The following is a 15313-nucleotide window of genomic DNA, read 5'->3' as shown; positions in this document are numbered from 1 at the left end:
CACTTGCACAGGCAATCTGTAGCAACAAAAAGCCAAACCAGGAAGTGGCTCCACCAATCAGAAGCCTTTCATTGCATCTCCTGGTTCTTATACAAAGTTCCAACCACCATATTGCAGTTACCTGAACTATATCAACAGAACTGTACACAGAGAGTTATTGTTCAAGGAAGGTTGGGACTTGCATGGTTGTGTACCACCATGTGTATATGCTATACTGAGAAAGTGTACAGATTTGGGTATCAGAGACAGAACTAAAACGTTTTCAGTTGAGATCAAAGGTAGAAGGGACAGACTTTTAGCCGACAGTAATAATTTCATATTACTATAATCACAAGCAACTATGTGCAGGGAGATTGTGACAGTATAACTCTTTTACCATCGTTTGTTATGGTGCTTAGAATGTTCCTTTAAGTGATGTATCAGATTGCCTGTGTCTCATTCCTGCTCTGATATTTTTTATAGAGGCTTTGGACGGCATACAGTGTGACAGCACCGCATAGGAGAAGTTATAAAAGAGGATACCACAGGTAAATGAGATTAAAATACACAGATAAATGAAACCAGAAGTTTTTTCAAAGATGATTTTAAGAAGATAAAATGGCTCAGTCCCAAGCAAGATTGTCCGTCCAAAGAACAGTAAAAAAAAGCATCTTCAGCGTACACAGGGCATTTTTACCCAGTGAGAGCCAAATGAGTGAGCACTCCATTACGTGCCTCTCTAATTTTGAAAATAGTTAAACACAGAGAAATAGGATTTGAATTCAATTAAAGAAGATGCTGAATGCTCCTGGAAAAAGTCCTATATAGGCCGAATCACTGCTTAAAAATGCATGCCCACTCAAAAATCACGTCTAGTCATGGAGTCTTTACCATCTCTACTAGAAAGTCGTTCAAAGTATATAAGCCAAAATGAAAATGTATTATAAACAGATAGACCAATGCTTAATAGCCTGCCTTATGGGAAAGGATGTCCCAAACAAGCATTAGGTTACTTGTGCCTTTACCATATCAGATTCGTCCTAGAGCTGAGGCTACGCATCCCTGGAATAAGAGATTTTTTTCAGCCTCCAGTAGGCATAATAACCAAAGTTTGGCAGGTACTCCTCTCGAAACAATGATGAAGTGGCCCCACATCTGATTTACATTTTAGACTTATGTCAATAAAATTGTCTTGTACAAAGTTTAAAATCTCCTCTTGCCCACTAACCATTATTGAATAAAAATTCAATATTTAAGCTTGGCTAGCAGCTAGCAGCTTAGGGCTAGCAGCTTAGGACTTGAAACTATGTCTAAAGCTGCCGTAACTCATATGCATAGGTAACCAATATGAGATTTCAACCCTGGCACGTCTCTTGAGTTGGTCCAGTGTGATATGCTAATGGAATGGTTTTCAACTACAACTGAACAAGTGGTCTGGCCCTTGTTTGACTGGCTCTGTGTCGATGTATCTTTTTACTTGCTTTGCTTATTTCATGCATCGCCTTTTATATAAAATATATTAACCAAACAAAATAACAACTCAATAGTTACCCTTGTTGGTTCTTTTTTATATCTGTTGAAATATTGTAACATTAAATCATGCCTCCACTATCTTTAAGCTATAAATGTAAATATTTGGCTTAAATTTATTTATCAGAGAATGGTATATGAACAGGAAATATCCTAAAACATTAATAAATAAATTTAGGATGTCAGCGGTTTGCCACTCATATCCTGTCTCCACTCCCTGCTTTGCCCAGGTCGTATACTACTGTGCAAACATGTGCCGAATTACATCACAAATCCCATTACCTCTCACATGGCAGTGAGCTTCTGTTACATACCTTTTGAAATAAAAGTCATGTAAATTCAGGCCTGGGGCTATTATTTGCTTTCGTTCAAAAACTGAATTTATAGTAGTGTAATGCTACTTGGGATGTGGAATGGTTAGACAAGTTTCCACTGAACAAGCTACAACATTGCAAAATAAAAAAAATAAAAATTTAGAGACATTCGTCTGCCTACCTAGTCAATCCATCCAACTGTTAAATAGCCTTCACAATAGTCTGAATTTAACATGAATTTGGACAGAGATTTCCAAGAGTCTTCTGTGCACATTAAGCAGACTGGCAGAATATGTGTGAGGGTTTACCAGGCCTATAAATTCACAAGCCACCCCTTGCGCTGGGCCGAGACCTCCTGGTTTAATCCAACCACCGCTCCCTTTATTAAGCATTCCACTTAATGGGTCCGCTTTCACAGGTCTACCCGAACATCGGTTTCGGCACACCATAACCAACTTATACCACCACTAGTATAGCTTGGCTTATTGTTCCCCCGACTGCAAATAATATATAAAATTGCCCAAATGAAAAAACACACCTGCAAGTGCTAAAAAAATAAATAAAAAATCATGGTTTGCTCATTACATATTCCACTAGGTAATTAGTTCAATATCTAATTATTTTCTTAGTTATGTAGATCAAAGCAAATTCCAGAGGTGGGAATTGTACTGAGGCCTCAAAATTAGTGTCTAAACAGCTGTGTGTGCTCTCTTGCTATACAGCTAGCAGAGCATCTCTGTCAACAGAAATGAGTTGGGCTCGTCCTACACTATTTAATGTTCCCAACTCAAACATTCCAAGCGCAAAACTTTCAGATTTTTAAATAAAAATGGGGGATGGGTTTTCTTAAGACTCTTCCCCATTACAACAACAGATTTAAAGTATACTATCATTATACCTCATAGTGTCTATGTGGTGCAACAACCTTTTTAAATGATGCTAAATGTTAATGCATTGTATATAACATTGTTATCACATTATTCTGAGCAAAGGAGCAGAATTCTGTATACAGAATGCAGTAAGATATCACCGAAAAGACAGTGCTTAAGCTGTGGTTGTTCTGGTGACTATAGTGTCCCTTTAAGTATTATTGAGGAATGCCAACATATCACAAATGATAACCAGTCAAACAGCAGGGGAGTGAGGGGAGTAGGGGGAGCGTAACTGTTTCATTCAACCTTAGATAGCCAGTAGGGAGCAAGTTTTAGCTTGTCTGCTGGAATCTCTACTCATCACAGTACAATCTCGTGAAAAATATTGCATATATTGTAGGGTTTATATCACGGAAATTTACATCTACACCATACAGTCAAATGAACACTGCAGCGTATGTTTCGAGGAATCTTAACATAGGCTCTTCCACCCTACACAGCCTGTCACTTGTCAATAAAATATATACAAATCAAGTTATATGTTGGTTTGACATTTAATAAAGTCACTAAGCTGAGCGTCTTTCGACCACATACTGTGAAAGTAGATTTTTTAACAAACATGTTATAAGATTTCAGCCTGGCTCATAAGATCACTGTCTGTTGAATCGTGTACACATAAACTCTCTCCAGCTATAACAAAGAGGAATAAAGACTCCAAAACATGTCAAATGTACAACCAATCAGAAACAGGAGACCAGACGCATGCTGGGAAAAGCACAAAAGGCAAATAATGTATGCACAAATATCTTAAAAGGTACTAAATCATGTTGCAGAATATCGGTCTGGAAGCCGGTCTGGTGTTTTTTATTGACTAATGTAAAAGCACTTTAACAAGGATTAGTAACCCACTTATAAACTGTCAGAGTAATTGTCTAATGTCTGAATGGTCGGGAATTCAAAGTGATTTTTTTTTTTTTGTCCAATCAGCTATTGTGGCCTAGACTCTGAAATTCACTTTGAATTTCCGACACTGTCGCACTTTAGTGAATAACCCGGAAAAAGGCTAAAAAAAACAGCACCAGACATAAAAAAAATATATATATATATATATATAGTTACAGAGTGGGGCTGTACAAAATCGCCCACTAGACATTGGAGAGTGAAACTTAATCCCTGGTAAATATGACATAGACTCTCTAGGATTCCAGGGGCAATTAACCTTCAGACCTGGGTAGTAGTTTTTTGAGTCCTGCAAAAGAATAAACATTCATCTATATACATTGTTCTGGCAAATTCGTTAATTTATCATTTATTAATTCATTAATGGATTTACTTAAGTTCTTTGCCATCACTATAGAGGAACCAGCTACAAATTTAGCATTCATGGCATAGCTGACTTGTAAAGGCATCAATTTTATTTCATTTTAATTTTTACACCAATCTGTCCTTACTACTATGTCATGCGCAGTGGTGTATCTGACCATTTTCCTGATTTTTCTACATCATTTGCCATTTGGCTTATCCCTCCTGGAACATCAACCCTGTTGCAAATTTTGGTACCATCAGCAAAAAGACATACCTTACCATCAAGACCTTCTGCAATATCACTAATAAAAATATTAACGAGTACAGATCCCTGAGGTACCCCACTGGTAACTAGACCTTGCTTTGAATATACTCCGTTGGGAATATACTAGAATATACGAATATACTCCGTAGGCCATGCCTACTCGATGGTGTCACGGGAGGCAGAGAGATGATCAGCACAGAGGGAGCTTTGGCCATGGAAAAATGTAGGTAAAAGCGTCACTGTCTTAATTATTATTGCACCTTTGATGGGGTGGATATATCAAGGCACAGGGGCTCTATAGTGTTAGGAATGCAGTCTTGTATTCCTAATGCTATAGTGTTCATTTAATTTGGTGGTTCGGTGGCTCCTTCTTCAGCCATTCCATTTACTTATGGCTGGCTTCCTGGAGAAGGGTTCAGAGATTGGCAGAACTTCAGAGCTTCTGCGATATGACAAGCGGAGTTAAAAATTCTAGAAGCAGAGGGGCGGAGCCAAGCCACTGAACCGAGCGGCCGCATGTTCCTGAAGCTCCGAGCAGACAAACACCCTAATAGCCGCGAAATTGGGTTTCCACCACCCCAAACCGCCGGAGAATCACCCCAAGCCCTGACCCACAAGCCATGGGGAAGAAAACTAAAAAACAAAAATCAGATAAACCGCACATGGGCATGAATATCGGCGATCTGTGGCGCCAGGCCCGAAGTGGAGCGGGGCCCAAGATGGCCGACTGCTCAGACGCAGACACAGATATAGCGGAGGACTACTGCCTAAGACTAACAGAGGGAAAAACAGTGGAACCACAAACCACCGCACCCTCCAGCTCTCCGCCAGACTCTGCCCCGGTAACGACGGCTATAATGAGAGGGCTCCTGGCAGAACTCAGACGGAATATACAGACCGATATGGTCCAAATCCGACAAGAGATTCGAGGCCTAACGGACCGTATGGAGGTTCTAGAAAGCGATGCCTGCAAAAACACCCAACAAACAACCCAACTTCAGAGGGCTGTACTGGATCTGCAGGCACACCAGGCAAAAACAGACCAAAAGATGGCGGTGGCAGAGGACCAAAGGTGCAGCCTCAACCTCAAGATAAGAGGTATACCAGAAGAGATTCCGGAGACGGAGACACCTCACCTGCTGCGGCGCCTCCTCACAGCACTACTACCACCCAGGCAGGCAAAACAGGTGGGCCTGGAGGGGATCTTCCGCCTGCAAAAATCGACGAAAGCACCGAGCTCAGCACCACGAGACCTCCTGGTGAAATTCCAGAGCAGCAAAGACAGATCGGCAGTTATGGGAGCCGTCCGGAACCACACGCCCTACGCCTTTGAAGGTATGCAGCTCTCATTCTACACAGACCTTTCAGGATACACCATGGCTTGGAGAAGATCGCTGCAGGCCTTCACGACCCTGCTCCGAGACAAAGGCATCCTGTACCGGTGGAGAATGCAACACACTTTGGAGGTCCAACACGGCACCGCTACACACCCTATCCGGGACTTGAAGGAAGCGAAAAATCTGTTGCCAGCTTTGGGACTGTCTAGGGACGCTCTGAAATCAGCCACACCGCACACCGCGGCCCCGGCAGCCCACACCTGAAATCTGGACACAGTACTCCCATTTGTGCCCCGGGAAACAAGGCCAGATGCCTATGTTGCGGTGACCACCTGATTAGCCACGGACACCCGGCTGATGCCAACCCACTAGGACTGGTGGCCACTCCAACAGCGGAAGCCTTAAGGCTATAATTATCCTTTCATATGTTATTTTACATTTTTATGTTCAGTTTTGTTTTTATCTATTTTCGCCTCTCTACTCTATTGTTATTTTAGATGTTATACAAGGCCTCCTTCATCGGACAGGCATAGGAATAGCGTTCACGTGAACAGGGGACAGGAGAGAGGAACCACGACCAATGACCTACCCCCCCCCCCCTTCTCCCCCGAGTAACCTTCAGATAGTCTCCTGGTTTCCCACACATAGACAAGGGACACATTAATAAGGCACAACGTTCTGGTACAGGTGGGGCCCGGAGGTACCGCTCTCCCCTCGGGAGCTTGGGGAGCTGACTGGAACATCACCCCCTAGAGGCCAACAACACTGACCGACACCACTTAACCCCCACGGCTGCGTGCCCTGACAAGAACCTCCGTAGTAGCCCTACTCTCATATGCAAGGCACATACCCCTATTCACAGGCTAACCCCTCGTAGGTACAGCGCACGCCCAGTGCCCCAACTTTACATGGACTGAAGACGACCCCCCCCCCCCCACACTCAGTAAGACACCCCGATACGCGCAGGCGGACCGTTAGCCGTTTTACACCCCCACTGGGCGTCAGGTAATGGCAACCCACGAGTACACCCAGATCACTTAATCTGTGATATCAAACCACAGTACACACTGCTTTCTCCACACACCCACAAAGCGAGATATACCAGTAACACTGTTTGCCAATACCTTTCCTCCCCACACAAAATCATAACGTGTTTCTACTGCTAGTTAACGCTAAGTGGAAGTCTAGACATAAATATCAGTCTGACAGTTGTTACTATAGCCTTCAAGTCTCTGTAAATAATTAAATAATGTGCACTTCACTCAATGCCCAATATGATCCACTGATGTGACCTGACTGCGTGCTATTGTGGCACATTGTTTATGCTTGTTACTTATATGCACAACCAAAATAAAGAATTAAAAAAAAAAAAAAAAAAAATTCTAGAAGCACAACTTCTACAACTCATGAAATTATACAGGTTGAAAAAATCCCCCTGAATATGATGCAGAGAACCTGAATAAAAAGAATGAATGAGAAGGATAATTGCAGAAGGACAGCCGTCTGTGTGGTCTGCCATGCTTAACGACCAGTAGTGGGATCACTGGACAGAGGAAACTATGCACCCACTCCTGGCTGTGCTGTGAAATTTATTGTCTAGTCAGCACTGAAGTCAATAGGGATTAAATTAAGCATTGCTTTCATTCATTTTAATGGACCGAGAATTAGAATGTTACGTTTATAAAGACTGCACTGAATGAGAAAATTCCACTGCAATTCATTGTCAGCTATCTCCATAGAGTAACATTAGAGTTTTAGCTGGAGAGGAATCTCACTAAGTGTTTAGAAATTAATAAATGTCACCATAATCTCCTATTCACAGAATGAAGCCAGTTCTCTGTACATGCAGCGTTTACCGTAGAAATTCTATATAGCTGTAAGACAGTATCAAGGAATTTTGTTCCCCCAAGGTATGACTATACTGAGAGGTGAGGTAGGGAGGAGTCGTGTATGTACACCTAGGAATTTCTGGAATGTGTTACAGGAAATGGAAGTTAAGCTCACACACACCTACATCCACTACACTCATCCTAAGCCCACCAATACAGGCAGGTATACATTAAACATACTGTACACTAATCATTATGCTATTAAGTGGGAAAAAAAGCTAATTTTTGATAAATCTCTTTGCCCAAGGATACAAATAAATTCCTACGAGCTATCATACTCTAATCTGGACAGATTAGTTAAATATTAAGCACAGATGAGTTATATATGATTGTAGCCCATAAATGTCATGTTAAATGGGGAACGATGAGTCGGTTCTAAGTTAATTAACATATTATATAGTGAGAACACATAGAATTATGATTATACTTTGCTTTACTATGACCTTATATATAACCTAGTAGCAGCAGTAGCAATTTAAGCTCCATCATTTAGCCATAAGTAGGCTAATTTAAAAGTATGCAGTTAGTGTCTATTTGACAAAGTTTGAATTGTGAAGCACTGACCAAGGAATTGCTAATGTTTTGCCAAAATAGTTGAGCTAGCTTGAATGTAACGGGGTTGGAAAATAAATCAAAATTGGCCTAAAATGTGTATACCCCTTGTCATTTCTACATGATTCCTGATTAAGTGAATGAATCTTGCACATATACTGTAGAGACTCATATGATATTGGTGATTTTACACTTGGAAGGGTGCCAGGTTCAGTTTTGACCCAGACATATGCCAGCTAGAGCTAGGCCTGGTCTCACGTTTACAACTCTACATGTACTCAGCTGTGTATCAGTGCGTGTGTGAATGGGCAGAGTACATGCATACCTGTTTGCACACCCCGCCCTGCAAAGGTATAAAAAAATTCCCTCCAACTTATCTGCAGGTGAGATGAATGGAGAGGGGCGGGAGGAGAGACCGATAGCTCTGCAGAACACTGGCCTCTCTCAGGGCCAAGAACTACAGAACCTTACTGATTAACTCCACTTATGCCAGAGGCTGGGACACTGTAGCTCCATTAGGCCTGAATCAGAGGTCTACCCACCATCACTTAATCAACTTTTCTCTTGCCAAGGGAAAAGCAGACATCAGTGCATTAACCTCTCTGCGGCAAGATGCCTTCTCAGAAAAAAAAATCCTCAGTCACATACCAAAGAGAAATGACTCAGTTAACCCTTCTCCTGCTAGAACGCAGCAAGAAAGACCTTGAAAGTCCTTCTTAAATAAAAGGTGCATATAAACAATACACCATTTTTTCGGGCCTTACCAAGCAGAGCGTTCACTTCTAAGATTGGCAAAAATGTTTTAATAAAAAAATAAAGAAATCTGCAGGACATCACAGATCTGTACTCTACAAGAAATCAAAGTGTTGATCCATTATATCAAATTCATTTACTAAAGTCTCCAAAGGGAGAGGCTTGAATAACACGGATCCATAAATAAACCAGAGAAACATCAGTCAAGAGAATACATTCAGAATATCAATTAGCTTTGTTTGCAATCATGTTTATATTTAGAAGCAACGTTACTGTGTTATAGAATCCCATTGTACAGCGCTACGGAATTTGATGGCGCTATATAAATAATAAAATAATAGTAATAATAATAAAGTATAATGCTCTGCGAGGGTTTTACCACTATAATTTTTATGAATTTCTGGCTGTTTTCTTGGAACCAATGTCAAATTTTGGGTTGAATTGTCCAGTTATCTTCCCATCACTTCCCAACATTTGTTCACATATAATACGCAGTAATATTTAGTCAATAATACCTGCCCTGGGAGTGTACCTAATGTAGCACATCCTATATAGAAGTAACCAGCAAATTATAATTTATTTTTCAATTCTTTACTACCGTAAGTTATCAATTAGAAACTTCTTAACCGACAAGCATTCATTATCACTTCTCAGCTGTTTCCAAAGTCCTTTTAAAATCGCATCTGCTTTACCTCAAACCAGAACAGCCTCTATACATTCATATTAAGTATCACATCACACATCCCTAGCAAAGATTTGCAAGGCACCCGTTGCTACCCATTATAGTTACCACATGTTCTTAATGGAATCTTTAAAAACACACACACTCTCTCTGAATTCTCAAGCTTCTATATAGCACCTGTTACTCAGTATGTACATGTATCACCACTTAACCCCTCTCTAGTCCTTTCCAATAGTTTTCATGAATTTTTTCTTCATTTCCTGTCCATTATTTTCTGCCCCTTCATTTTACCCACTGATAGAATCCTCACATTACTTTGAGTTAATATGACCACTAGAAGAGGTAATTCTGCTCACCAGCCCATTCAGTAATTTTCCTATAATAATATTAGAGCCACATTAATCATAGTAGGCATATGTACCATTCTTAAACACTTTACCCTCATTTGTCCCCATTACCCACACTATTCTGTGTACTCGTATCACTTTTAGGTACCCGCACTTACCTAATACACTCCGAAATAAAATAATGCTTTAAAGTAGCCATGCTTCCTTCAATTTATTCAACGTTACCCCCACCGCCACCTTTTTCACTCACATTGCTCCCAGGTACTTGTCCCAGACCTCTGCACAAGTACACAGAATCCCACGATCATTATTCACAGGTACCCCTTGAACCACTCACATTACTTCAAGGTAAGCCTCAGTGTCACTCATATTACTCCCAGGTACCATGGATCCCACTACCATTACTCACAGGTCCCCACTCACATACTACTTCCTACTAACCCATGTCCCCCTCAGATTACGCCTAGGAGCTCCCTGTCCTCTCACATTACTTCCAGGTACCCCTTGTCCTCTCTGATTACTTCCTGACACATTTGGTGCAACACAAATTACAGCCAGATACCTCGTGTCCTCACATTATTCCCAGGTATCCCCTAGTGCCACTCACATGTCACATTACTCCTAGCTACCCATGTTCACTCAGATTACTCCCAGTTACCAACTAGTAACCCATTCATTGCTCCACTGTACTCCTAGTGCCACTCACATTACTTTCATGTACCCCCAGTCCACGCACAGTACTCTTAAGTACTACTCCATGTACCCTTACAATGCTCCCAGGTATACCACGTCCCTTGACATCACTCCCAAGTCCCAAGAACTCCATGTCCCCTCATATTACTCCCAGGTACACCATGTCGCCTCATATTACTCCCAGGTACACCATGTCCCCTCATATTACACCCAGGTACACCATGTCCCCTCATATTACTCCCAGGTACACCATGTCCCCTCATATTACACCCAGGTACACAATGTCCCCTCATATTACTCCCAGGTACACCATGTCCCCTAACATTACTCCCAGGTACACCATGTCCCCTCACATTACTCCATGTCCCCTGACATTACTCCCAGGTACTCTATGAGCTCTCACATTACTCCCAGGTACTCCATGTCCCCTCACATTACTCCCAGTTACTCCATGTCCCATCATATTACTCCCAGGTAAGCCTTGTTCCCTAACATTACTCCATGTCCCCTCACATTACTCCCAGATACTCTATGAGCTCTCACATTACTCCCAGGTACACCATGTCCCCTCATATTACACCCAGGTACTCCATGTCCCCTCACATTACTCCCAGGTACACCATGTCCCCTAACATTACTCCATGTCCCCTCACATTAATCCATGTCCCCTCACATTACTCCCAGGTACTCCATGTTGCTCACATTACTCCCAGGTACTCCCTGTCCCTCACATTACTCCCAGTCCCTCACATTACTCCCAGGTACTCCATGTCCCCTCACATTACTCCCAGTTACTCCATGTCCCATCATATTACTCCCAGGTAAGCCTTGTTCCCTAACATTACTCCATGTCCCCTCACATTACTCCCAGATACTCTTTGAGCTCTCACATTACTCCCAGGTACACCATGTCCCCTCATATTACACCCAGGTACTCCATGTCCCCTCACATTACTCCCAGGTACACCATGTCCCCTAACATTACTCCATGTCCCCTCACATTAATCCATGTCCCCTCACATTACTCCCAGGTACTCCATGTTGCTCACATTACTCCCAGGTACTCCCTGTCCCACACATTACTCCCAGTCCCTCACATTACTCCCAGATACTCCCTGTCCCTCACATTACTCCCAGGTACTCGATGCCCCCTCACATTACTCCCAGGTACTCTATGTCCACTCACATTACTCCCAGTTTCCCACATTACTCCCAGTCCCTCACATTACTCCCAGTCCCTCACATTACTCCCAGATACTCCCTGTCCCTCACATTACTCCCAGGTACTCGATGCCCCCTCACATTACTCCCAGGTACTCGATGCCCCCTCACATTACTCCCAGGTACTCGATGCCCCCTCCCATTACTCCCAGTCCCTCACATTACTCACAGGTACTCGATGCCCCCTCACATTACTCCCAGTTTCTCACATTACTCCCAGATACTCCATGTCCACTCACATTACTCCCAGTCCCTCACATTACTCCCAGTCCCTCACATTACTCCCAGGTACTCTATGTCCACTCACATTACTCCCAGTTTCTCACATTACTCCCAGATACTCCATGTCCACTCACATTACTCCCAGTCCCTCACATTACTCCCAGGTACTCTATGTCCACTCACATTACTCCCAGTTTCTCACATTACTCCCAGGTACTCGATGCCCCCTCCCATTACTCCTAGTTTCTCACATTACTCCCAGTCCCTCACATTACTCCCAGATACTCCATGTCCACTCACATTACTCCCAGTCCCTCACATTACTCCCAGGTACTCGATGCCCCCTCCCATTACTCCCAGTCCCCCCAGAGTACTCACAGGTACCGTCTCTCTCCCTCGGTCTGCTGGTGCAGGGACACTGAGAAGCCGAACATGCCCCCGGAGATGCCAGCCTGTTTTACCAGCGGGAAGCGGGTGTCCACGTTAAAGCCCAGTCCGGAGCGGACCGTCCCGAGCAGCAGGAGCACCGGCAGCGCCCTCATCCTCGGCCCGGCTCTAACACGGCTCGGCCCCGGTCCTGTCCCTGGTGCTGATCTGCCTGGTCCGGGCTGGGAGTCCAACAATGCCCACCTCCTGAGAGACTGCCCGCCCCGAGCACTCTCTGAGAGACCTCCCACTGTCACTCCCTCTATCAGAGCACTGCACTCTGACTGTCTGATACCTGCACTCTCTGAGAGACTCGCACTGTCACTCCCTCTATCAGAGCACTGCACTCTGACTGTCTGATACCTGCACTCTCTGAGAGACCTCCCACTGTCACTCCCTCTATCAGAGCACTGCACTCTGACTGTCTGATACCTGCACTCTCTGAGAGACTCGCACTGTCACTCCCTCTATCAGAGCACTGCACTCTGACTGTCTGATACCTGCACTCTCTGAGAGACCTCCCACTGTCACTCCCTCTATCAGAGCACTGCACTCTGACTGTCTGATACCTGCACTCTCTGAGAGACCTCCCACTGTCACTCCCTCTATCAGAGCACTGCACTCTGACTGTCTGATACCTGCACTCTCTGAGAGACCTCCCACTGTCACTCCCTCTATCAGAGCACTGCACTCTGACTGTCTGATACCTGCACTCTCTGAGAGACCTCCCACTGTCACTCCCTCTATCAGAGCACTGCACTCTTACTGTCTGGTACCTGCACTCTCTGAGAGACCTCCCACTGTCACTCCCTCTATCAGAGCACTGCACTCTGATACCTGCACTCTCTGAGAGACCTCTCACTGTCACTCCCTCTATCAGAGAACTGCACTCTGACTGTCTGATACCTGCACTCTCTGAGAGACCTCCCACTGTCACTCCCTGTATCACAACCCTGCACTCTGATATCTGCACTCTCTACGAGACCTGCCAATCCCTCAGAGTACCTGCACTGTCTCATTCCCAGATGACTGCACTCTGTCTGTCTCTGACCCATGCACTCTGTCACTTCCAGTTCTCATCAGTCTCTCCCTGATAACAGCACTATTTCCATGTCTCTCTAGATGCCTGCATTACCTCTCAACTTCTCTCAGACCCCTGCACTATCTGTCTTTTTCCTGGGTCCATGCACTCTACTCTTCCTGTCTCTCACAAACCCCTGCACTCTGTTCAGCCTGTCTCTTCCAGATCCCTGTACTAATTTCAACCTGTCTCTTTCTTATCCCACTCACTCTCTCCCAGATCTCTACACTCTGTCCCCTTGATTCATGCACTCTATTTCCCCAAGATCCCTACACTCTCAGCCAACCTGATCAAGATCCCTGAACTTTCTGTTATTGGTTTTTACACTCTGTGTGTCTCTTCCAGGCCCCCTCCACTCTGCCCATCCCACCATCAGCACTGTCTTCCTATTATTATTCCCATGTCTCACTCTGCCCAGCCTGCCTCTCTCATGCTGTCTGCCTGTCTATGCACGTTGTCTTTCCTAGATCCCGAACTGTCTGTCTCTGTCCTAGGTCAAAGCAGTCTCTCTCCCCTGCACTCTGCACTGTCTCTCATACACTGTCTGCCTCTCCTAGGTCCCTGCACTCTGTCTGTCTCTCCTGTACTGTACTCTCTGTCTATCATAGGTCCCTGCACTCTGTCTATCCTAGGTCCTTGCACTCTCTCTGTCTCTCCTGCACTGCCTATCTCTCCTAGGTCCCTACACTCTCTCTGTCTCTCCTGCACTGCCTGTCTCTCCTAGGTCCCTGAACTCTGTCTCTCCTGTACTGTACTGTCTGTCTCTCCTAGGTCCCTGCACTCTCTCTGTATCTTCTGCAATGTCTGTCTCTCTTAGGTCCCTGCACTCTCTCTGTCTCTCATAGGTCCCTGCACTCTGTCTATCCTAGGTCCTTGCACTCTCTCTGTCTCTCCTAGGTCCCTGAACTCTGTCTCTCCTGTACTCTACTGACTGTCTCTCCTAGGTCCCTGCACTATCTCTGTCTCTTCTGCAATGTCTGCCTCTCTTAGGTCCCTGCACTCTGTCTGTCTCTCCTAGGTCCCTGCACTCTCCTGCACTGTCTGTCTCTCCTAGGTCCCTGCACTCTCTCTGTCTCTCCTAGGTCCCTGCGCTCTCTCTGTCTCTCCTAGGTCTCTGCACTCTCGCTGTCCCTCACACTCTCAGCACTGTGCACCCCTCCTCCTTTTTACTTCCTCTCCCCCATTCAGAGTCTGTAACTCTCTGCCAGTCTGCAGCCAGTTCACCTTCCCTCCCTATTCCCCCTCTGGCTTTTCTTCCGGTGAACCTCTCCCTTTACACCCGGTACAGATCCCTGGCAGGTTCTTAAAGGGGCCGCCTCCTGCTGCACCTGCCTGGCCTATCAACAAGCAGGACAGAGAGGGGGGGTTGTGTGAATGCTGAACATGGCCCCTCTCTCCACAACTTTCCCTCTTTAATCCCTAAACTTTTTTACAGCTCACAAGATGGCTGCTACAAAACACACAGCATCTACTACTGTTTATTGATCTATTTTATAATATTTGAAGCAGGGTAGAATGGAACACTCAGTATTCTACTGGGAGATCTTTTTATTCTTCAGAGTTCTATCTACAATGCAGATAATATCTCACATCTCAAATGTTCCTAAGCAGTTATCACACGCATGATCAAAATCACCTCATACAGTGCATTATGAACTACACCTAGCAGGTGTTTAGTAATGTATTCAAACCTCAGACAGCTGTAGGCAAATCATTCTCAGGTTCTCACACAAAAAAAAATCGAAAACGAATAACATTGTTTAGCCTTCCATTTTTACAATTCTAATCATCTTTACCGCACAGTGTTTGTATGTTGTATGTCCTAAGGTACAACCATGAACAGTT

The 15313-nt window shown here is 44.3% G+C and overlaps 1 protein-coding gene across 2 annotated transcripts in view; it reads right to left on the bottom strand.

The window, feature by feature from the left end:
• Nucleotides 1–14683, bottom strand: part of ITGA3 (integrin subunit alpha 3) — a 71322-nt gene extending 56639 nt beyond the window's left edge. Inside the window, exons 1-2 of one of the 2 annotated variants that reach the window (XM_063459273.1) lie at nt 13273–14683; nt 12340–13229 (exon numbers count right to left, since the gene is read on the bottom strand). In XM_063459273.1, the coding sequence (XP_063315343.1) occupies nt 12340–12503 (164 nt within the window). In that variant the 5' untranslated portion in view covers nt 12504–13229; nt 13273–14683. Of the gene's footprint in view, nt 1–12339; nt 13230–13272 lie in introns of those variants that run through there. The other variant, XM_063459272.1, reaches the window with a different exon arrangement.
• Between the last annotated feature and the right edge of the window lie 630 nt (nt 14684–15313).

This window comes from Pelobates fuscus, chromosome 6 (genome assembly GCF_036172605.1).
Source record: "Pelobates fuscus isolate aPelFus1 chromosome 6, aPelFus1.pri, whole genome shotgun sequence".
Lineage (NCBI taxonomy): Eukaryota > Metazoa > Chordata > Amphibia > Anura > Pelobatidae > Pelobates > Pelobates fuscus.
The sequence above is the reverse complement of the archived record's forward strand: the minus strand, read 5'-3'. Positions and strand labels throughout refer to the sequence as shown.